The 25,666-nt window shown below is 37.4% G+C and overlaps 1 protein-coding gene across 1 annotated transcript in view; it reads right to left on the bottom strand.

The window, feature by feature from the left end:
* Nucleotides 1-3,126: 3,126 nt before the first annotated feature.
* Nucleotides 3,127-25,666, bottom strand: part of DCLRE1C (DNA cross-link repair 1C) — a 58,398-nt gene continuing 35,858 nt past the window's right edge. Inside the window, exons 11-14 of the mRNA XM_044677908.1 lie at nt 24,708-24,762; nt 20,149-20,237; nt 5,850-5,947; nt 3,127-4,438 (exon numbers count right to left, since the gene is read on the bottom strand). Coding sequence (XP_044533843.1) covers nt 3,552-4,438; nt 5,850-5,947; nt 20,149-20,237; nt 24,708-24,762 — 1,129 coding nt within the window. The 3' untranslated portion in view covers nt 3,127-3,551. The remainder of the gene's footprint in view (nt 4,439-5,849; nt 5,948-20,148; nt 20,238-24,707; nt 24,763-25,666) is intronic.

Below are 25,666 nucleotides of genomic sequence, written 5' to 3'. Positions count from 1 at the left end.
ATGTACAATGATGAAATGAGATACCGTCCTGACCCTCCGGGAAAAGGGAGAGATCAGGGCAGGCTCCCTCGTTTTTTTCTATTTTAAAGGAGTCACTTGCCATTTCTTAATAAGTCTTTTTTTATGGATCCTGAGGTTTAACTTCCCTGTTAAACTTTCCTTGGTGAAGCAAAGCAACTCCCTCCATAGTAAGGAAAAGGTTGCCCTGATCTGATCTAAAATATGACCTGAGAGGGGCAGCTGGGTGGCTCAGTGGATTAAGAGCCAGGCCCAGAGATGGGAAGTCCTGGGTTCAAATCTGACCTCAGACATTTTCTAGGTGTGTGAACCTGGGCAAGTCACTTAACCCCCATTGCCTACCCTTATAGCTTTTCTGCCTCAATACACAGTATTGATTCTAAGAAGGAAAGTAAGGGATTAAAAAAATATATTTTTTCATATATATATATATATATATATGACTTGAGACCCTAGTAGCCATCCTGTCCTGGTTCCTAAAACTTAGGGGCAATATTCTGCTTCCAGGGAAGGGAGAGACTTGCCATCAAATTTTCCCTCAGTTATGCATGAATCAGAGGGACCTGGGAGGGGTCTCGGAACATCTTTAATGTTCTGTCTAATTTAACCACCTACCCTTTATAGTACATAACTATACACTAGTTTTATTTTGTTAGAAATGCTTGATTTACATTAATATAAATTTAGTTATTTAGGTGGAATGCTGAATATTTGTACCTAATTAACCAAACCATACAATAACTGCATATTATCAAATGTCAGCTTAAAATGATTTTAAGTTTTGATCTTAACAATAAATTCTGTTCATGTAGGCTCAGCCTTCATAGTGAGTTTGGTGCTCACAAAGCATGAATGTCACTCTCAACTTAAAAATATTAGCAGGAATACTGGTTGCAACTCCCAAAAGGTAAGGAAACGGTGGTAGTTTATAAACTACATATTTCTGATGTACATATTCTACTTAAACTTTGAGGAAATCCTAAACTTTCGTTCCTTTTTCCTTTACTGAATAGCCAACTACAAAAGCATTTTTTCCTTCGGAGTTGATGTGTTGGTAAATAAAAATTAATTGGAGCTTTGTAAAAAAAAATGTGAAAGCATTAGCTGATGCACTTATTTTTCTGAGTAACTGTACATTTCAAATAAAAGTTTGTTAAAGCCAAGAGTGCTCTGTACAAAGAAGCATTCCAATGAAGGCAAAGGCTGTGTACTAGGGCAGGAAGCAATTCCAGATCCACCAGAATGGGCCTACACATGTGTAGGATACAAGAACAAGTGGCAACTGGCAGATCTATTCCTCACTGTCCAGGACAAGGTATGGAGGGGTCTGTACCTTGGGGTGGTATTCCAGGATGAGAAGTCCACTTCCCTGCCCTCTTCCTGGAAGGAGCATTGCACTCAGAAACAATCAGCAGCTTTGAGGGTTGGACTTTAGGAACAGAGTAGGATCTCAGTCACAGAATCTACTCCAGTCTGAAGCCTGCAAAGCAGTAACTGGGGCAGGAATCTCAGACCAAAAGGAAGCCGACAATTCTGTCAGTGAACCAGCAGAACTTTTTAGCTAGCTAAGTCCAGATATAATAACCTACAAATCTGTTGTTCAAACCCAAACCCAGGCTAAGACTTGCAGAACTTGGACCAGGAGGGCAATAAGATTCTGCCCTAGATCAAAGCACTTCAGGAGCACTAAAAGCTTTCAGGTCCTGGGTGCTTGCTCTCCCTGAGACCTCAGAATAACACTCTATAACCCAAGGAAGCAGCAACAGGACCAGTCCAGATGGTTTTTCTAGAAGTATATAGAGCTTGGCCTTAAAAAATTTTAAAGTGAGGAAGTAGGCTGGAAAAAATCAGCAAATAAAAAAAAAAAGAAAGAATCCCACCCTAACAGACACTCGAGACATAAAACCCAAGAAAAGAGAACAGCTCTAAAACATGAAGCAAAATCACACACAAAAAAAAAAAGAAAAAAAAAAAGCTTGGGTACAAATTCAAACAATTCCTAGGAGAGATTAAAGAGGTTTAAAAAAACAGACATTAAAATGGAAAATGAGAACTATTGAAGAAGTGGAAAGAGAATTGATTTGAGATACTTTAACCAATCAAACTCCCTAAAAATCAGAATGGACCAAAAAAATGTTATCAAAGCAAAAACAACTAACTTGGAAAATGGATTTGAGTAGAGATAATTTAAGAATCAGTGGATTACCTGAAAGCTATTGCCAAAAAAGATCACATATTTCAAAAACTCATAGAACTATCCAGATCTTTTAGAATCAGGGCAACTAGGAAATAGAAAAAATCCACTGGTCATAGTTTTCAGATAAAAGGAAAAATACTCTAAGCAGCCAGAAAGAAAGAATTCAAATATTGAGGAGCCACCACTATAAAGGAAAGAAGCGCTTAGAATATAATTCAGAAGGCAAAAGACTTAAGTTTACAGCCAAGAAATTACTTATCATGGGGGGCAGCTGGATAGCTCAGTGGATTGAGAGTCAGGCCTAGAAACGGGAGGTTCAAATCTGGCCTCAGACACTTCCCAGCTGTATGACCCTGGGCAAGTCACTTGACCCCCATTGCCTACCCTTACCACTCTTCCACTTAGGAGCCAATACATAGAAGTTAAGGGTTTAAAAAAAAACATATCCACCAAAACGAAGTATAATGCTACTGGAGGAAAAATGGATCTATAATGAAATATGGGACTACAAAACATTCCTTCTAAAAAGATCAGAGATGCAAAGGAATTTTAGAGTTCAAATACAGGAATTAAGAGAAACATAAAAGGTCAAACATGAATAATCACAAGACACAGAGTTGAGTACAGAAATACATTTCACTCGAGAAAGAATAGGATTGAAAGGTATAGTAGGGGAAGGATTAGCCCAAACAAAACAAATTCTAATTAAGGATGCATGAAATATTTTTGCAGTAGCAAAGTATGAGAAGCTAGAGATGGGGGAACAAGGTAAAATACCCATCAACTGGAGAATGGCTGGAAAAGTTATATGGAAATGTGAGAATACTATTGTAAGAAAAAAGGGATGGTTTCAGAGAAATTTGGGATGAATGTTTGGAAATGATGCAGTGAAGAGAGCAGAATAAAAACACTTTATTCGGTAACATTGTAAAATAAATTTTTTTCAAAAAAGTTCAGAATTGATCAATATAACTTAACCATGAATCCAGAAACTATGATGAAACATACTGCAATCCACCTCCTAACAGAGGTTGAGGGCCCGAAAAGTGTCCCTTGGATATGGCCAATAAGGAAATTTGTTTCGCTTAACTACGTATGTTGTAACAGGAATTTTGTTTTCCTTTCTCAAGGGTGAGGAGAAGGAAAGAAAATGGATATTTTGCTATTAAGAAAATAAAGTTCATTTCTTATAAATGTTGACATTAGTCAATGATTTAGTATTTCAAAACATCCTCTTCTAGGTCTTAATTTTCTCATAATCTTCTAAAACATTTACTCTGCAATAAATATGTTTAAAGTTTTCTTCATATTTTGACAAATTATAATTCTAAAATATTTAAGAACTGGATGTTCTGTGCTTATTTTCAATTGCTATACTTTCACCTGTTGACAGTTTTGCATATAGAAGTTGTAAATGCTCCTGTTTGGGAAGTTCGGCACCAGGAGTTGAAGGTATTTCAAAGTCTGAGGAGCTCTGAGAATCCACACTGGTGCTAAGATTCAACAGCTTTTGTTCCTCTTCATTTGCATCCTTCTCACAATTTACTGTAGTTGCTTCTCCATCTTGAGCTCTGCTTTTCACATCAGAAGTGTCTTTTGGACCAGATGTAATCTGTTCCAGTTGGCACGAGGTGACAAGATCTCTGTTTCGGGACCCTCCTTTGTTTAAAAAAGTAAAGTCACCACAATTTCTTTCTTGAGAAGATAACAAAACAGTATCGGACTGGCTGTCCCAACCTTGGCTTTCTTGTTCTGATATGTGTGTGGACTGAGAAGAATTCTGTGAGGAGATGTGAGTTGAATCTCCATCAGAATCACTGAAAAGCCTTGGTGACTGTGATCCACCTGCCTCTGTGGAAGAAATTAAATTTTCTGAACCATCATCTGGAATGTCAGCATTATTTTTAAAGAAGATTTTCCACTCTGGTATGTCCACATCTGATTCCTGCTTCTGTAATGGAAGAGAATTTAAGCCTCTATGAAAAGAAGCTTCAGATTGTTCCTCATCCTCACTGTTGGATTCTTCACAGTCTAGAAAGTTGGTCAAAAGAGAAGTCTGTACACTGTCTGTTCTGCTGCTTGCTATGCTCAGCTTCTTTTGTCCTGGACAGTCTTGAGGTTCAGGTTTTTGGGGAAGTAACAAAGGCTGGAAAGTATGTTGGTTTGGGATCTTGTGTCTTAAAGGCATTAACTGAGGGTCATCAAAGAGATCTTCATCTTCATCTTCATCCTCTGACCACCCCCCAAGGGGAAAAAAGTATAAAGGGAGAGATTTACAGAAATTACGACAATTAATTTTGTGTTTAGCAGTGGTTCCCAAACTTTTTTGGCCTACCGCCCCCTTTCCAAAAAAATATTACTTAGCTCCCTGGAAATTAATTTTTTTTTAAATTTTAATAGCAATTAATAGGAAAGATAAATGGCACCTGTGGCCATCACCACTTCCCTGGATCGCTGCAGCACCCACCAGGGGGCGGTGGCGCCCACTTTTGGAATTACTAGTTTAATGTATCCAGCTGTACTCCTCATCTAAGGCATCTTAGAGATCCCTCTTATAAAGCATAAAAGTTATTTTATAGATAGTTCTCTGGTTCTTTTAGGAAATTTCAGATCACAGTGCCATATCTTATCTTTCCGAGTTATGTTATTTCCATTGAATTATAATACTTTATATACTATTCAAATAGTTTTAACTACCACCACCACTTATATAATGCCATGTTTTTAATTAAGATTAAATATTTTTGTGCATTTGTTCTATCTCAACTAGATCAAGCTCCTAAAGGTTAAAAATCAAGTCTTGAAGTTTTTTTTTTATATCTCCATCTCCCTTGGACCTTGCATTATGGTAAATGCGCAACACTAGCTGATTGATTGGCTGGTTAAACAGACAACAGTAAGTCTGTAACTTAAAAATATTAAGAAACCCTACAGGTTATTCAGATTGGTGATAATTGATACAGCCAAATTACATATATTTAATAACCACATATATATGCAATTAAAAGTATTCAAAATGTTGAAAATCAAACACATTCTCCCAGCCTCTATCAGAATTCACTGACTGACTTCTAACTGCCAGAATGAAAGTAAGAGGAGGATATAGTTGGAGAAGAAATCCTGTAAAATTCTCTTTGACTGGGTAACAGAAATAAAAGTAAAAAGGGGCAGGAAGATCTAAAGTAATATTTGTATTATTTAGATAAGTAGTAGTTTTCTATCATACTGAAGTTCAGCTAAACCAAAAATGATTATATATATATATATATATGTAATATATATATATATGCTTATACTAACATACAGACATAATTAGTTCTTAATGTCTGTATGTTAGTGTAAACATAAATAATGGATAATTGTCGATATAACTTCACACTGCTTTGGCCATTTTCTAGTGCTTATTTCCAAGAAGCACAAAGCACTAAATAATATGTTTATCCTAATAATATGTCAATAAGCTAAGAGAGATTCAATTTGGTCCTTATTTTATAGACAAAAGAAATATAGGCAAAATTATTTTTTCCAAGAAAAGCAAATAAAGTACTAGATTCTATTTCCTTTCTTGATAATTTCAAAAAATACAGCCTTCCTTAAAAAAAATGCACTGAGAACCCAGAAATATTGCCTTTACCTGACTCTAGGAATACTGTTCTGGCTTTCTTCAGCATTCCAAGTGGTTTATACTTTACTTCCGTACTCTTAGAAAAGGATCGGCAAAACGGTTTTAAGCTGAAAAGAATCAGAATATATATTACATACATTTTTTAATTTGTAAGGAAGGTTCTAGCATGCATGATATCTGAGAGCTTAAATATCTGTTTCATAAATTTTAGAACCCCATATTTGTATGTACCAGAATAATAAAATGATGATAACCAACTTAAAAAAAACCTCCTGGACACTAGGAAGTGAGTAATATGTAGCAGGCAGCTGACTTTCCTTTCACAAAATCTCTCCCAGATTTGTAATGGCTCCTGCTTACAAGTATTATAGGTAAGTTTGACCTCATCCTTCACAGGTCTTACAGGATAAAGACTGACTCAGGTGAGCAAAGAAGTGAGATTTTGCTATGTCTTATTCCTTAATGAGGGGGAACCCTACCTTTTTGATACCTTATAACTTGCTCCTGTAAGTTTTTTATCTTTTAGTTCTTCTGCTTCTCAGAAAATATGATGCACCACTCTGGCTTCAATTTTACCTGATTTTTAAATTTTTTGGTATCATTTTCCTGTTATTTTTCTTTCCGAAAGCTTCCCATGTTAAATTTAATTCTTCAAATTATTCTTATAGTATTTTCAGGTGTACAAGTATGAAAAACATGAAGCTTAAATGTAACAGTCAACAAGTATTTAAGTGGAACAAACTTCTTTTCCTTTTGTAACCCTAATCCAGTCACCTTAGGAGTCCATCTGTCAAAGCCTACCCCAAGTCTATCGTCTTCCATAGTACCTTCTAAGATAATTTCAATCCACACACAGAGATCTCTGCCTCATCCAAATTCCTATGGGTATAACCAAGAGTAAGATATTCCATATTTCTGTTTTTTGCTGTTATTCAGTTTTTATGTATAGTGTTCTTCACGAAAGGACTATTCCTGTGCCTAACTGTGGTGCAGAGGGATCCTGGTTCTTACAGTTGGCTAGCAGACTGGAACTTCTGGGAGACTCAAGTCTTCTTGATATGATTTCACTGAAAGTGTTGTCTGAGAACAAGACTAGCTAAATTTGGAAAGATAAAACAGACAGCTGGCCACTTAAGTATTGAAATATTTTGGCCAGATCAACTCACCACTCTAAAGTACCCATACTGTTGAAATCATATATATTTTAAGCAAAGTCACAGGATACAAAATAAACCCACATAATCATTTCTATTTACTACCAACAAAGTCCAACATTGAGAGAAAAATTCCATTCAAAGTAACTGTAGACAATATAAAATACCTGGGGGTATACCTGCCAAAACAAACCCAGCAACTATATGAACACAATTACAAAACACTCTTTTCACAAAGTCAGACCTAACCAACTAGAAAAACATTAATTACCCTTGGATGGGCTGAGCCAGTGTAGTGAAAATGTCAATCCTACCTAAATTAATTTACCCATCCCATGCCATACCAAATTACCCAGAAATTATTTCATAGAACTAGGAAAAATAGTTCATCTGGAAGAACAAAAGGCCAAGAATACAAAGGAAATTAATGGGGGGAAAAATGAAAAGAGGCCTGGCTGTACCAGATATCAAATTATACTATAAAGCAGTAATCAAAACAATCTGGTACTGGCTAAGAAAGAGTGGTGGATCAATGGAATATATTAGATAATCAACACATGGCAGTTAATGTCCATAGCAAATTCGTGTTCAATAAACCCAAAGATCCAAGCTTTTGGGTTAAGAACTCACTATCTGACAAAAATTGCTGGGAAAATTGGAACAGCAATATGGCAGAGATTAGGCATGGACCAATATCTCCCCATACACCAAATTATTATAGTATTTTCAAGAGAAACTCAAAATGGGTATTTGATCTAGCAATAAAGGGTGACACCATAAATTAGGGGGACATGGAAAAGTTTCTCTGCCAGATTTATGGATAAGGGAAGAATTTATGACCAAACAATAGAGAACATTACACAAAAATAAAACATAATTTTGATTATATTCAATTAAGTCTTTGCACAAAACCAATGCAATGAAGATTAAAAGGGAAGCAACAAATACGGGAGGAAATTTCATAGCAAGTATCAGACAAAAGTCTCATATAGAGAACCAAGTCTAAGAAAATATTCTATCAAGACATGGTGAAAGATATGAACTGGCAGTTCTCAGAGGAAGAGATTAAAACTATCCATAGTCACGAAAATGCCCCAAATCACTACTGATTAGCAAATTTTAAAAAACTAAATACAAATAAAACAAAATAAAATAAAATAAAAATATAAAAATAAAAATAAAACGATACTACTGCACACACACACCAGACTGGCTAACATGACCAAAAAGGAAAATGAAAAGTGCTTGAGAGGATGTGGGAAAATTGGAACCCTAATACACCTGTTGGTGGAACTTGAACTGATACAACTATTCTGAAGAGCAATAGGGAATCAGACTCAAAGGGTCACAAAACTAGGCATATCCTTTGACCCAGTAATACCATTACTAGGCCTATATCCCAAAGAAATCAGAGATAAAGGAAAAAGATCAACCTGTACCAAAATATTTTTCATGGCTCTTTTTATAACGGCAAAGAATTGGAAACTGAAGGATTGTCCATCACTTGAGGATTGAACAAGAACAGTGAACAGGATAAATTTAGAAAGACTCATATGAACTGATGTGTGAAGGGAGCAGAATCAGGAAGGACAATGTATACGGTAACAGAAATACTATATAATGATCAACTGGAAAAGACTAAATCATTTATCAGCAAAACAAGTCTCCAAAATAATCACTAGGGACTCAAAGATAATTCTATACCTAACCAAATAAGTACTATTGGCAACTGAGTACAAATCAAAACATGCTGTGAAAGGGAATTCTTTATTCTTTTTATGTTGAGTTAACACTTGTAAAAGGGAATTCTTTATTCTCTTTGTCTACTTTGAGTTAACACTTAGTCAACTCTTTTAGTACCCTTACTTAGTACCTAGCTAACCATTAAGTAAAGAGAGCTCCACCCTTTTAACCCAATCAGAACCATGTGAATCCCATGATAAAAAAGGTTTACCCTTCAGAAGCCTATAAGATTAACACCTTCAGAGGTGAGAAGTGGATCCCACAAGACATTGCCCCTCTGGACACTGCAGGGCAATTTGGAAGCTGTGATTGGCCCCTGTGAAGAGGGGAAGGGACAAGAAGCCACTATAAAAGGCTCTGAATTTCTGGGGCTAGGAAAGTCAACTCCAAGAAGGAGTTGAACTTCAAGAAGGAAGTCAGCTTCAAGAAGAAGGTTGGCTCAAGGAAGAAAGTTGGCCTCAGGAGTCACCTTCAGCTCAAGTCATCATCTTAACCTGCCTCTTGGAGGGAACTTGGGTAAATGGATAGCTGGCTTTCCTTTCCTGTCTTCAGTTAAGAGGGTTAACAAGTTGTGCCTGGTTGAGTCAAGCACTGGAGCAATATTTAGTGTGATAGGCTAGACATCTCTATTCCTTCTTGTATTTCTCTGCCCACCTCTTTTGTAAATAAAAGCTATTAAAAGTCATTTTGACTTTGAGCTATAATATTTTAAATTGGCAACCACTATATTATTTATAATTTTCATATATTTTAGTCAAAGTATTAAAATTCAATTCCTACAATGCCATAATCCACTATATATATCTTTCATGATATTTCTATTGTGTGTGACATATATCTTCTATCATGACATGAGCAATATGGAAATTTGTATTATACAGAAGTATGGGTATATCAGACTATTCACCTCAGGGCTGGGGGAAGGATAGGAAGAAAATCTGAATTTTAAAATGTCAAAAAACAATTGTCAAAAATTATTCATAACCAAACAAACAGAAATCACATGATTATTTCAATACATGCAGAAAAAGCCTTTGACAAAATACACCCTTTCCTATTAAAAACACTAGAAAGCATAGGAATAAAAGGACCTTTCCTTAAAATAAAAAGTATCTATCTAAAACCATCAGCAAGTATCATCTGCAATAGGGATAAGATTTTATTTACCAATAAGAACAAGAGTGAAGCAGGGATGTCCATTATCACCTAAAATATTTAACATTGTAGTAAAAGTAGGTGATGAGGAAACTAAATTATCACTCTTTGTATATAATGGTATACTTAGAGAATCAACTAAAAAACTAGTTGAACTAATAACTTTAGCAAAGTTACAGAAAACAAACCCACATAAATTATCAGCACTTATATATATTTACACATATATAGAGATGTATATAGACATATATATTTCCAACAACAAAATTCAGCAGTAAGAGAAAGAGAAATTCCACTTAAAATCACTCTGGACAATATAAAATACTTTGAAATGTATTTGCCAAAACAAACACAAGAATTACATGAACAGAATTGCAAAACACTTTTCACACAAAGTTAGATCTAAATAACTGGGAAAACATCAGTCACTCATAGGTAGGCCAAGTTAATATAATAGAAATGTCAATCCTAACTAAATTAATTTACTTATTCAGTGCCATACCAGACTAGCAAAAAATTATTGTATAGAACTGGAAAAAATAAGATTCATCTGGAAGAACAAAAGGTCAAGAATATCAAGGGAACTAATAAAAAAAATGTGAAGGATGGGGGCCTAGTGGAAACAGATCTTAAACTGTACTACAAAGCAGTGGTCTTCAAAACAATATGGTACTGGCTAAGAGAGAGAAGGGTGGATCAATAGAATAGACTAGGGGTAAATAACCTTGGAAAGTTAAGTGATAAACCCAAAGATCCTAGCTTTGGGGATAAGAACCCACTATTTGGCAAAAACTGCTAGGAAAATTGTTAAATAGTATGGCAAAAATTAGGTATAGATCAATATCTCACACCCTATACCACATTAAGTTCAATATAGGTATATGACGTAGACATAAAGGGTACTATAAGTAAATTAGGGGAATATAGAATAATTTACCTGTTAGATCAATGGAGAAGGAAAGAATTTATGACCAAACAAGAAATGAACATCACAAGATATAAAATGAATAATTTTGATTATATTAAATTAAAAAATGCAACCAAGATTAGAAGGTAAACAACAAACTGGGAAAAAATAATAAATTTCTCTGATAAAGGTCTCATTTCTCATATAAAGAATTTCGCCAAATTTAAAGGAATCCAAGTCATTCCCCAATTGACAAATGGTCAAAGTATATGAATAAGCAGTTTTCAGATGAAGAAATCAAAGCTATCAATAATCATATAAAAAATGTTCTTAACCCCTCTTGATAAGAGAAATTCAAATTAAAACAACTCTGAGATACCACTCATACCTATCAGATTGGCTAATGTGACAGCAAAGGAAAATAATAAATGTTGGAGGGGATATGATAAAATTGGGACACTAATACATTGATAGTGGAGTTGTGAACTGATCAAACCATTCTGGAGGGCAATTTGGAACTATGCTCAAAGGACTATAAGACAACGCATACCCTTTGATCCAGTAATAGCACCAATAGGTCTATATCCCGAAGAGATTAAAAAAAAAAAAAAGGGCGGGGAGGCGGGGGAGGGAAGGACCCACTTGTACAAAAATATTTATAGCTGTTCTTTTTGCGGTGGCAAAGAATTGGAAGCAAAGGGATGTCCCTCAACTGGGGAATGGCTGAACAAATTGTGGTACATGATGGTGATGGAATACTATTGTGCTATAAGAAATGATGAACAGGATGATTTCAGAAAGAGCTGAAAAGACCTTCATGGACTGATGCAGAGTGAAATAAGCAGAACCAGAAGAATACTGTTCACAATAACAGCAATATTGTGTTAATGACCGATGGTGATAGACTTAGCTATTATCAGCAACGATCCAGGACAATTCTGAGACATGACAAAGAATGTAAGGATGGGGGATGGAACAAAAAGAGCCAGAAGAAGGCTGTTGGTGACAGTTACTGAGAGTTGGGACCAGAGAAAATTCTGGGTAATTGCTCTGGAGGAGGAAGGGGAGGAAAAGGACTTCCGGTGGAGGACTAGGAGAGAGGAGGAGAACATCTCAGCTCAGATCCAGTCCTGGGGGCTTCCTGAGGATCTTTCTTTGGACATTGAAACCCCGATTCCCTGGTCAAAGGCATCCCATCGCTTCTTACCCAACAAGACTTCAATCATCAAGGAAGCTAAGTTTTGGGACTCCATTTTGAGAGTGATCTCTTAGGCTCCTTCTCCCATTACCCAACCTTGCTGAGAGACCCTTTCCAGTCTTACTTGCAATTATAGAGAAGGATAGAAATAAAAAACAGAAGAAGGGACAAGGGGGGAGATGCTTGGGAGTGGGAACCCCAAATGTTCCCACCCGAGTGACAGACACCATAGAAATGGAGAAGAGGGCACCCCAAAATCCCTCTGCCCTTCACCCCTTTCCCTAACCCCTGAATTGCAAAGAATAAAAGCCATTCATCAGTCAGGTAGTGTTCCAGAGTGCCTGAGAGACGAGGGGGAGGGGAATCACAGCTTGGTCTGGCTTCCTCCATCTTAGAGCCAGACCACTCCCTGTGAAGTTGACTGACCTCGGAGGAGGCTTGCGTGAACCCCACCCTCATTGAGAATTGGATTGGGGTACCAAATACCTCATCTTATAGGGAAGCCTTGCCCCCAGCTCCTGTGGAGCAGCACGACCATTCAGGTCACCCAGTTTTGGGGTGACGCCCCCTCAAAATTTCAGCAGTATATATTTGGCAAGAGGGGAGAGCTCCAAGAAAGTCTCACCGTCATAGACTCTCTCTCTCTCCCTTCTCTCATAACATTGGTGTTTGGCTCTCTTTATTCTTACAGATTCTGGTAGAGCCAGCTTAGGTAAAGTACCTAGTAATTCTGAAGAAAAAAAAAAAAGTCTCTGTTTGAACCAGACAGCAGCCATTTTTCTCCTGTCCACAGCATAGCAAAGGGAACAAACTTAGCAAACAAAGAAAATTTAAAGGCACAGTACCATAAAAATTTTACATTCTAACTGGTACTATGGATCCGTCAATGGGGAAAACAATGTGTACCATGATGGAAATCCTTATGTTACTATACAACTTTTTTACTATGATTTATAATTTCTGGATCGTAGTGATCCCAGGCTATATAATGGGAATCATAGAAATATATGATTCCTGCCAATGGCTGAAGCTAGAAATAGGTCGGATCTTTGCATTCATACCAACCACAATTGCAGTCATCATCTCATTCCTCCATTTCTATTGGTCCTTAAAGAATTTAGTTGCACAAATTGCTAGGACACGAGGATGATAATACTGTGTTGATGATGACATTAAGAAAAGAAATAGCAAAGTTACTTGAAGAGAATGCTCAATTGAAAGAAGGAAAAGGGATCACAGCAGGGAACAAAACAGAAATAGCAATGCAAACAGCTGAGTCACATAAAGATACAGCAAAGACAATAGAGGAAGAGACAACAGCACCAGCAGTACCAATATTGCCAATTATTGATCACACGATTTTGCATCCAGATTCTGGATTTCTCCATATAAAAAGACATAAGACATAAGCCATTCACTGCTGCAGATCTAGACACCCTAAAACAATGAATGCCTGCCTTTTATTTAAATCCTTTCAAGGCCATAAAAGAATTTAAGAGAGCATTAAGACTTTTTGATCTCACATTTTTGGACATTGGAATTCTTTCTGAATTATTTACACCAGCGGAGAAAGCACAATTTATTGAGGAGACCCAAAGGAACACAAACTTCACATCTTGGCCACAATATTATGAAGATCTAGAATTAAATAGTCATCAAAACCTAGTATACCTAAGAAGAGCTAGGGAAGATCTTGTAGAAGCTATGAAATCTTTTGCCAAGCATCCTGATTCCTGGGGAAAATTTGAAAAATTAAGGCAAGAGATAAATGAGCACCCCCTCAACATATTTAGATAGGCTTGTTGAAGCTGGGGAAATGATTTTGAAGTTCCAAGACTTAAATGAACCCAACTTGCAACACATAAGAAGGCAGTTTATTAAGGGCAGTTCCCTACCAATTAGAACATACTTTAATTTGCATTGTCCGGGATGGGAATCATTAAGTTTGGAAGACCTACATAAAACTGCTGCATATGTTCACTCAGGAAATCAGGAAACCAAAGAATCCAAAGAATCCATTAGATAAAAAAGATGATATCATAAGAGATTTAAAGGAGCAATTAAAAGAGGCTAAATCTGCCATCAAATAAAAAGAATTAGAGGAAATCAAAAACCTAGAAGCCCTACACACATATAAAGCCAGACCTCAGTACCAACAACACAGAAAAACTAGCAATAACTTTAATAATAATAATAATATAAGGTGTTTTCTTTGTGGGGAATTTGGGCATATAGTGAAAAATTGTCACCTCAAAGTCCAACTTAGCAACAGCAACAAAAGAAGCAATTACAATAATACATACACAAAATCTAGATACAACACTCACAAGAGAGAAAACAAATGTGATCACAATTGTGCATCATCTAGTCAGCATGCTCCTGACTTGCAGACTATGCAAAAGTACATAGCACAGGGTGAAAAACTGTTATTCCCAAGTACTAATGGGAAAACATGACACCTTATGATGCCAGGAAACAGCCCGGGAACATAAAGGAAAGCCCAAGGGGTATGGCAATGGGAAATGACATAAAAACCTTGACATAAGAGACTTGGGCATGGAAATACACTATGGACATGGAAAAGCAAAAATTAAATCTAGGGATCAAATAGAAGAAGAGAACCAAATGATTAGGGATGTAATAGAAATCAAAAACAGAATTTATGGGATAAAAGACAATGATTCAAAGAGAAAGGAGGAAAAATATATATGCATTTACACCAGACTTTAAACCAAACATAATGACTACAACACTAGCAAATCCAAATGCAACAGTTGAAGAGATAAGCTTAAATGGGTGTTCTGAGCAGTTTCACACACAGACAATGATATGAAAGAAACTGCAAAGCAACTTACAATAAAGACCATTGGGAAGGAAAGAGCATTATCCTTAAGCAATGACACAAGCAAACCTCCAAGAGACTTCGCACATGAAAAGGTTAACAGAGAAAAGAATTGAATTGACATACTAGGACATTTAAACTTAAACCCAACAATAAAAGACTAAGCCAAAAAAACTCTGAGAAAAACCTTGATTCAAAAACTTCCAAACTTACAAGCTTTGTGTTAATTCAGGAATGCCTCCACCTGGAGAGAACTCTAAATGCTTAAGAGATAACCAAATAGGGGAATCATTCACACAGAACAATGAATCAATCCAGAAAATAATACAGCCAAGCCAGAGTAACAACCAAGATAACAACATGTTAATGCCATACAGAAACAACAATGTAGGGGAAGCAAATGCATTGCAAGATCAAAATGCATTGCAATCTGAGGGTCCAATGCCAGAACAAACAGTGGTCACTTTACAACAGGAAGAGGAATGTAATATACAGAGACAGAGGCTCCAATGATTCAAGTGAATCAAAAAACAGAAACAGCTGAACCCATGAGTCAAGTCAACCGAGAAACAGAAAGCAATGAACCACACATGACTAGCATGCTACCAGAAAATGACTTGGCAGATATGGACATTGAAGCAATTTTAGCATTAGATGAAATTAATACCAAGTCATCACAAACATATCCTGTTTACACAGACTCTGATGACATGAGTTCTGATGATGAAGAGGAAATGAAAAGACTATATCGAGAAGCAAATGTACCTGTAATCAGGGTACCAAACATAGGCATTGAGGAAAGATGTAAGTGGCTACGTTTCATACATGTACTGGATGACTAATCCATCAAAAGTGCAGAACACCCAGAAACAGTTCAAGATAGACAAATTACAGAAAGTGCTGAGGACTGAGAATTGAAACACAAAATCATTGCAAAACATCTGAAAATGCATATAACATACACACACACAAATGATTGACATTACTGACAAAGCATCACAATCCACATGACGACCAGAGAGCCCGTCCAACAACATGTATGACAACAGACAACATGTGATGGAGAAACAGAGAAGGGGAAAAGCATCAAGAGAAGAAAAGGAAATTGGGAAAATCACCAAGAAGAAAGATACAAGAAAAGAGTACTTGAAAAGACATTGCTCAAAGTCTCGGCAGTATATATTTGGCAAGAGGGGAGAGCTCCAAGAGAGTCTCACGGTCATAGACCTTCTCTCTCCCTTCTATCATAACATTGGTCAGTTGGCTCTCTTCATTCTTACAACCATCTCCAGAAAATTGGAGTTAGAATGTAGACAAAAGCATAAAACTGAATAATAATTTAAAAAATATTTAATCACATTTATATGTATGAGTAGAAAGTAATAATGTGGATTTTTTTATTTTAAAAATGCTAGGAATTCTACATCTAAATGAGTTTTCACCCCTTCAAAGTAATCACTATCAAGGTAGGGGGAGGGGGGTCAGGAAGGTCCCAATTATGATTCAGAAGCTTTCACCAGGTCCAGCTGTAAATATGCCTTCCCCTGCTAGACATTCTGAACTCTTCTAAGTACACACTGAAGGAATATGGGAACCTGTAATTAAAAACATGACTTGGAAATCAATAATTGTTGTTGTCAGGCATCCAAGAAATGAAAACTTCCTGTTCTATCGTTACCATGCAAGTCTATATCTAATAAAACATTTTAAAAGAAATAAATGAAAAGACTGCAAAAAAAAAGCACTGTTCTTATCTTGATTAAAATTTAGACTACCACTACCAAGAATTTCTATGGGCACTACTTTCGACCAATCAGCTGTGTGGTTTGTTCAGTCACTATGTGTGGTGTTCTGGAGTCAAAGGTCCAATAAGCCATGAAGCCCCTATATTTTTATGCTCAATTATTCCAACAGTTTCCTAAATACCTTAGTCATTTTGGACTCTACATTCCAAAAGACCTCTCTTTTGTAATGAAGCTCAAAGTCTGGCCCAAAATATGGCCAGCCATATCTTTCCTTAGCTCTTTCCTTTAATAGGCTACTTTGCTCTTCGACATTCTTAAAGACTTGCATTATGTTTTTGTGTTTCCTCACTTGGGTCCCATCAATTTCCGTCAGTTGGTTCTGGAAGGCTAGGTCCTCATACAGTATACAAGTCAAAAGGGAAGAGACTGGTCTATGCATGATTCGGTAGAGAAATATAAAGCGTTGGCCAGGACCTAATACAGAAGCACATAAAAGAATATACAAGAATTAAATTAATCTTATTTGGTGGGATTAATAACTTTGAACAACTTTCCTACATATCATCCATCAAGTACTAAATCTTCTAGTAATATGTCATTTGGAGAACGGGGTCTCTCTTGGCTTCTTTGAGCATATATCACTGACATCTACATTAAAATAGACATCTAGCATGAGAACAAACTGAAGACAAATGGAATGGCCTTGTCAAACTATAAAACCTGTGATCTAAGAACTGATTTTTAAAAATATTTTAATGACTGTTTCAACATCACTGGTTTCTTTTGTAACTCTGTGGGCTCTATTTGTTGTTGCTTGGTCATTTTCAGTCATGTCCAACTCTTCATGACCTCTTTTGGGATTTTCAAGGCAAAGATACTGGAGTGGTTTGCCATTTCCTTCTCCAGCTCATTTTACAGATAAAGAAACTGAGGCAAACAAGTGTAAGTGATTTGCCCAGGGCCACATAGCTAAGTAAGTGTCTGAGGTCAGATATGAACCTCCAGGCCTAGCACTCTATCCACTGAGCCACCTAGCTTCCCCCAGCAGCTTTATTTTATGCATTTTAAAACATGATTCTGAAAGTAAGTTTTGCTAGCTTGCCAAAGTGGCCTATGACATAAGAAAAGAAAAGAAAGAAACATTTACCTCTATGATAGTGCTACTGAAAGTCTATTTGGGCCACAGAGGGATGACTGAAACAGAAGTCAGATCGTAGCTCTAACTTCAAAGGAAATAATTTTGTTTGGCAGCACAAAGAAGGGATTGTTAGGAGATTCTTTGAACTCCGTATTACACAGCCTGGTCAGCTGTAAAGAAATACGATCTCCTGCTGTAATCTGGCACTGGTCTCTGCCACTGGACTGGATCAAGGTGAAATCCCCTCCGTGAATAAAAAGCAGCACCAATGTAGAACTTTGGCCATTAAGGAATATCAAAGATGTGTTCCCTTACAATCACATCAGCCACTCACTAACCAAAAGCAGACAGGTCACTTCCCCAAGCTAGTCAGAGCAAGTCCAGGAGCAGTAAATGAGAACATGAATACGGTGGGAAGGCAGGGCTGGGAGGAGGAGTGGGTCCAAGTGACTCCACGGAGACTACCAGAGTAGCACTAAAACATGTCCAAGGAAGATTCTTATACAGCTCTATAGATGGGAGCCCTTTCCTGGTTAACTAAATACTGAGAAAAGTTTTATACTTTTATATATTCTATAACATATAATACTGAGATCACTGAGTGAAGTCTGGAGGGAGAAGAGGGCTCAGGATGGAGCCTGGGGCACCTGTGATGAGATGGCGTGACCTAGATGAAGATTCAGGGGAGGAGACACTGAAGGATGGGCAGGAGAAACACCAGAACAGTGTCCTGACAATCTAGAGGGAAGAGAGTATAAAGGTGGAGAAAGCAAGCAATAGTATTAAAAGCTATTAGCTAGCAAGAGCTGCCATTTCTATACTGCTCACCATGTGCCAGGCACTGAGCTGAGCACTTCGTAATGATCTCATTTGATTCTCTCCACAACTCAGAGATGGCGTCTATCCTCATCCTCATTTTACAGATGAGGAGACTGAGGCGGAGAGGGTAAGGGACTTGCCCCGGGTCCAGCTAGCTGACCGACGCCTAAGGTCAGATTTGAACTCAAGTCTTCCTGATTCCAGGCCCAGCACTCCACAACCTAGCTGCCCATGAGGACAGAGAAAAGCCAGCTGATTTGGGACTGAGACCACCAGGAAGTCTGGCGAGAGCAGTTTCAGAGGGAGGATACCGTCAGAGGCTGAACTGTAAGGGAATAAGCAGCAAGTGAAGGGAAAGCGAAGGCTCCATTGGAGAACGCCTCTTTGGGGAGCTCAGCCACCCGGGGCAGGGGAGAATGGGGCCCCAGTGGGGATGGAAGGCCTCTTCGGGCTGGGGAGGCTGGGGTGTAGAGCAGGAGACCCTGAAAATAAGAGAGTGGGGATGATAGAGGTGGCAGGAGGGCTGACCCTGGGAAGCAGTGAGGACCCTGGAAGGAGGAGGGAGAGCAGAAGGCACCTGAAGCTGGATGAGGGAGCTCCTGACAAATGGTCTCAAATTTTTTTTTTTTTCTGAAAATGAGGCTGGGTATTCAGGGGAGCCAGTGGAGGTTTGAGGAGGAATGAAAAGGTGTGGAAGAGCTGTGGGCCAGAGAGTAGATAAGGGAGGTACAGGGGAACTGCCTCGGGGAACAAATCTACAGTGGATATAGTCAGGGCAGCGTGTGTATAGGAGTGAAGGAGGTGGGTGGTGTAAGTGAGTCAACTAATGCAGGGGACATGGCCTGGGAGAGAACAGGGGAGGCCACAGTACAGATGGAGAGGAGGACTGTGTCACAGAAAAAAAGCCAATAGATTCTGGTCAGACAAGAGGATTTTACAATCCTGCATATGATCTCAGGAGAGATTCTCTCATTCCTTTTTCTTTCCTCCCTTTAAGATCTGACCTTGAGGGTTTGCTTCTTTTATCTGTTTATTTTACAGTGATTTCTGTTTGTTTTTGTTTCTGGTCTAGTTTACTTGTACAATACATTTGGAAGTGGAATTTCATAAATTTGTTTTCCCTGATGAATCAGATCAATTTGACTGTCATCCAGATTTGATTTGTTGAATTTTTTTTTTTGCCAGATTACTTGTTTAAGCTTTTGCTTCTGATAACTTCAAATGACAATACCTCATTTGTTTACCTCACTTTTGTATTTATATTTTCCAGGGAGAAAAAATATTGTCAATTATAAATAATTCATACAGAATTGTATCATATGTTGATCTTTGACCATTGGCAATGTCGATCTAGGATGAACAGAGAAAAGATAAAATTTTATTTACTCTAAAAAAAATCTGGGGGTGACAGCAAGATCAAAGATTACGATCATCTTTGTGGCAGAGAAGGAGAGAAACTATAGGGGTAATCTAACATGGAGATAGGATTCTTAGATTTCAAATGGAACCAGATTTATGGCCAGACTCCTACGGAAAAGCTGGAGCTTCCGAGCCAAGCACCCCAGTGACGATAGCATCTAGCACTTGGCCCAATGAACTCTACTTACATTTCTACTACTTTATCCATTGTTGCACCTACTGGAATGACATTAGGATACGCATTCACAGGACGAATGTAACTCAAGAAATCCTTAATCTAATGGAAAAGGAAAAACAAATAATGTATCAGTAATGAGGAAAAAGAAAAAAGTCCTCTTTTTAATAACAAGCAGTGCTTCACAAGACCTGGTGCCCAGGAAATGGTGGAGGAAAGAGAAAAGAATCTTCTATGTGCTTCAGCTATCTGCCAAATAATACAACACGTCCCCCCAATCCTGTCTCCTTGCTTGGGGAGGTTCAGCACACCTCCCATCTACCTTTGATTCTCTTAGAATTGAGCTGCTACCTTTAAATAAATAGCCACATACAACATAAAATCTTACTTGTTGTCTTCCCTTATACAAAGTCACTGTTACGGGATGCAAAGCTTTCTAAACAGTAGAACATCCAGAAGCTTTTCAAAAGCTTTGATTTTCTCTGGCCTTACCAAGTACATCTCATTGACACACAAAAGGAATGGAGTGGTTGTTTTTATGAATACCTTGTATTTCTATAAAGCTCAAGTACTTTTAGTGGTATTATCTGATTTGTCTTCACAACAATCCTGTGAATCAGAGAATTATTCCCTTTTGCAAATGTGGAATCTGAGGTACAAAGCAATTGCTGCCTGCTAACTCTTCTAAATTCAGTATTTTCTCAGAGACAATTCAATCCAGAAAACATTTAGCATCATTAAAAAGGCCTCAGGAACATGGTAAAATACATAAAGAGTCAGAGCTCAAAGGGCTCACGACTCACTTCTGATGCTTACTATCTCTGTGACCTTGGACCAGTTATTTAACCTTGCTGGGCCTCAGTTTCCTCAACTGTAAAATGAAGAGGTCGAATTGGGCTAGATGACTCCTGAGGTCCCTTCAAGCTCTAGATTTTTGATCCTGTGATTTCTGATGGCCTTATAGGAAAAAGGAAATACATATTTTAATTAAAGAAGGAAAGTAAATGAAAAATTATTTAGAATTTTTTAAATTTTGTTTCCTTTAAACTTTTGTGAAAGAACTGCATGCATGAAACAGAAAATAGTGCTTTATCTGTCTATACTGCTTTTTCTTTTGTGAACTGCATCCAAAAGGATAAGTAGGAATTTTAAGATGTATTGGGCAGAAGGGGAGGGAGGGGAAGGGAAGGGAGGGGAGTGGCATGGATAGCTAAACTGATCAATGAATTGAGAGCCAGGCCCAAAGATGAGGGGTCTTGGGCCTCTAAGGCTCCTTAGCTATGTGACCCTGGGCAAGTAACTTGACTCCAACTGTCTAGCCCTTACTACTCTTCTGCCTTGGAACCAATACTTAATACTGATTCTAAGACAGAAAGTAAGAGTTTAAAAACATAGCTGTAGTTCAGGGAATGTAAGAAAGGATAGAATTATACTGGAGTCATTCATTTCTTCCCCTCACAGTCTAGGGGGCTACAAGGAAATGGGAAAACAAAGTAGAAAAGCATCTCTCCTCCAACCCTATGCTCATACAAGCAGAAGTTTAATAGCTTAAAAATGCACGAAAATCTTGGGGACACTGAATACAGATGCATACCTGTACAGTATTTAGGAAAATTCAAGCTCTAATAAAAGCCAATCTAATTTTAAAAACTTGTTTAAATTTTAATAAATGTGCATATATGTACACACACAAATATGTATGTTTTCTCTAAGGAATGTGGTTCCTTTGGTTGGAACAGTTTGTTAACTGGTCACTATCTTAACCCAGTTTCTAGGGATTTGCTGGGGGGGTGGGTGGGCAGGAAAGGGGGAGACAGTGTGTGACACTAAGAAAAACTACCCAGAACTAAGGTATAACTTTATTAGTATACGTAAAATAACAACTCTTAATACGGAAAAAGGAAAGGCACAGGAGCTGTTTTGCTACTCTATCTAGGTAACAGGAAATGAATTCCAGCAAAAAAAAAAACAAAACCTGCAGGCTTTACACTCTTATTAATGTGTCTTTGCTGTATGTAAAACTGCATATAAAAAAAACTGTATGTAAAAAAAGAAAAACCTTTTTCTTATGGTACATATAAAAAAAGAAGCAGATGCTGAGTTCAGTCTGTCCTGAGACTGACTTAAATACCTTGGACAGGGCATAGAGACCACCAATGGCTAAAAAGAATATGAAAGAAATATGAGAGCTGATCACAGAGAGATAGGTGGCCTGAGACACTTCAGAAGGAAACCAACTGAAAAATCACAGGCTTTTGGCTTCTACCCCAAACTCCAAATTACTGGGAAAGGTATGAATTAAACCATAGGGGTTTACTATTATAAAAGTTGTCCAAAAATATTATCTTTGCAGCTAATAAGCAATGTTAAGTTTAGTTAATAAAACAGACTTTTTTGTTTATAAAAAAAAATAAGTAGTCAAAAGGAAATTGTCTTTTTGGCCTTCCTAGGAAATATTACAGATCTTCCATTCCTCCCACCAAAGGTCCCAACTCTTCAATGAAGTCTGCCCTTCCCTCTCTCTCCAGAGTGAAGCACTATTCTCATACCTAATCTCTTTTGTATAATAGCTTTCTTTTTGTCCCTATGAGACTACATCCCTTGCTTTATCACTCTTTGCCATTTAGCCTTCTCTCTTCTCTATAGCAAATCTTAATTGTACTATTTTCTACTTCTAACCAAAGGTCTTTACCTTAAGTCTTTCTCTGCAATTTAGCTCTGCTGTTTGCAAAGTCACCTCCTGAAAGGGTTGGACATAACTGATTAAAGTCACTATTAAGCAATATCTTGATGGGCTTATGGGAGCAATGGGACAGAATATTTGAAATGGAGCCTGTTATAGAAAATCTAAGACAAAATCATGGTGTCCTTAGAGGTCATCTAGTACAAATACTTAGAAAGATGAAGAAACACAAGAGAATGAAATACTAATTAAGGACAGCATATTAAGAGTTGACAAAATGACTAGTAGACAGTAAGATCAGGATGAATTAAGGAAGAGAGAAAGTAAGAGTTAAAGGTCTTCGAGGTAGTCATTATGGAAAAGTGGTGATGCTTGAGGTGGAGAACAATAATTTACAAACATAAATCCATTGTTATCTCATTTCATCAGACTAAACTTTTTAGCATGGGATTCTATCTTACAATTTATGTTTTGCTGAATGCTGTCCAAATGAGATGCTACTTATGATTCTAAATGTAGTGAAAAAAAGTCAATATTATAATTAGATAGCTAGGGATTACATTTCATATTTGTATTTTTATTCTACCACAATTTCTGAGGAAGGTAACTAAAGCTGCACAATGAGGATAACGACTTATCAGAGATGACTGGAACATAGATTTAGATCTGGAAGGGATCTCAGAGGCTATCTAGTCCAGCCCTCTCGGTTTATAGATGAAGATAACTGAAGCCCATGGAAGCTGAGTGACTTGCCCAAGGTCGGCAATACAAATGCTGAAGAGGGGATTTGGGTTCAAGTGGAAATTAGGTCTCCAAGGTTCCGGCCAATTCTGAGAATTTTGAGTTTGTGACTGTTCAATAAGAACTTGAACAGAGCCATCAGCTAAAACTTGAGGCAAAACACACTGCTGACTGATGCCTTAGAGCAGTGATGGGCAAACTACGGCCTTCAGGCCAGATGCAGCCCCCTGAAATGTTCTATCTGGCTGGTGACATTATTCCTAATCTGGCAAATACGACAAATAGGATACAATACAATAAAACTTCGAAAGAGTTGCCTTAGAAACAGACTGACAGATGAGCATTTCCTTTCCTCTGGCTCTCTCTTTAAAAAGTTTGCTCATCACTACCTTAGAGTAAGGACTGGTTCATACTACAGTCAGCTGGGGGCAGCACAGCCCAAGGGCAGGACCAGTATCTAAGAAGGAAAAATTAGTCTTTAAATTCTAAAGTTAAAATCTTAACTTATGTTCTCACAGCAAATGCCATCCAACTCTATTTCATTCCACTTCCAGCCATGGGCATGCTAATATTGCAACCTGACAAAAGAGCTAACATTAGCTTGTCGTAGATTATAAGAATGAAAATTGTGACAAATTACTTTGGAAATGGATTTTTCAGGGGAAGCAAAAGTATGACATTACTCTTTGGATACAACCTGTATCCCTATATAATAACCATCCTTCAATAAAAAGAAAATGCTTTTAAGCCTTACTAAAGACAATTTACTTGAATTCTACTGAATATTGCTTGAAACACTTTCATTTTCAAGGAAAATTCTAGTAAAAATCGTCTGAATGTCAACTTAAAATTTGCTGAATTGGGATTATTTTGTTTAATATTGAGTACTGCTTTGAACAACAATTTAATGGTTCTGTAAGAGAGGTAAATTCTACAGTAGAAAGCCTTTTATTTAGGAAGGTATTCTTGGTTATACATACTTTAGAGTATTTAGATAGAAATTTTACTGATAAGGAAATCCCTTTGGAGTTATTGTCTATGAAATACACCAACATAAATATTTACAATAAGCTACAACAAATCTGATGATTCAAAGTGGAAATATCCCGGAAAATCAAGGACACTAAAGCCGCCCACTATCAACTTACCTCACTGTAGGAAGAATGAAATGAAAAACAAGCTCTATACGAACTCTGTCCAGTTCTAAGAAAAAGTAGCAACAACAACAAAAAACCTTGTTAATCCACATTCATAATCATTTTGTGTTCTCCCAGGGTAGTTGACTCCACTATTTAAACAACTTATAGCCAGGGGGACTTCTTTATGTCTGACTGAACTCCAGAAATTTAAGCATGTACTTATATTTTTTCTCCCACGTAAATGCAAGAAGAGAAGGAGCAAAGCATGAGGGTTAAAGACCTGAACTTGGAGTCAGGAAAGCCTTTATTCAAATCTTGCCTAAGACCTTACTAGTTCTTTGATGCCTGGCAAATCCCTTCACCTCTTGTGTTCAGTTCCTTATCTATAAAGTGAAGAGGTTGGAGCAGCTGTCCTCCAAGGCCCTTCCCAACTCTATTATCTATGATCCTGTGATCTCATGCTCCCTCTCCCATTCATGTTCCACATAGCTATTCAAATGATATTCCTAATGTACAGGTCAGACCATTTCATTCCCCTGTTCAAAAAGCTTTACTCCCCATTGACTCTAGGATAAAATACAAACTCTTCAGGAATTAAAACTCATTACAATCCAGCTCCCATTTGTCTTTCCTTCCTGATGATACATTACTCACTCTCATTTATTCTACATTCTGGCCAAACTGACCTTCATAATATCACATCCCCCATCTCTGAATTCCTAAGGCTTTGCCCAAATGCCAATTCTTTTCAATGGCCTTTTCTCATTCTCCCAATTGCCATTTTCCACTCCAAAATCCCTGTATTTATTTTGTCTGTATCCCATATTTACTTATCCACAAATATGTTGTATCCTCCCATAGCCTGAGATCTCCTTAAGAGCAGGAACTGTCTTGTTTTTGAATTTATATCTCCAACTCCTAGTGCAATGTTGGTACAGTCTAGGCCCTTAATAGGTTCTAACCAAGTG

This window comes from Gracilinanus agilis, chromosome 5 (genome assembly GCF_016433145.1).
Source record: "Gracilinanus agilis isolate LMUSP501 chromosome 5, AgileGrace, whole genome shotgun sequence".
NCBI classification, from domain to species: domain Eukaryota; kingdom Metazoa; phylum Chordata; class Mammalia; order Didelphimorphia; family Didelphidae; genus Gracilinanus; species Gracilinanus agilis.
The sequence above is the reverse complement of the archived record's forward strand: the minus strand, read 5'-3'. Positions and strand labels throughout refer to the sequence as shown.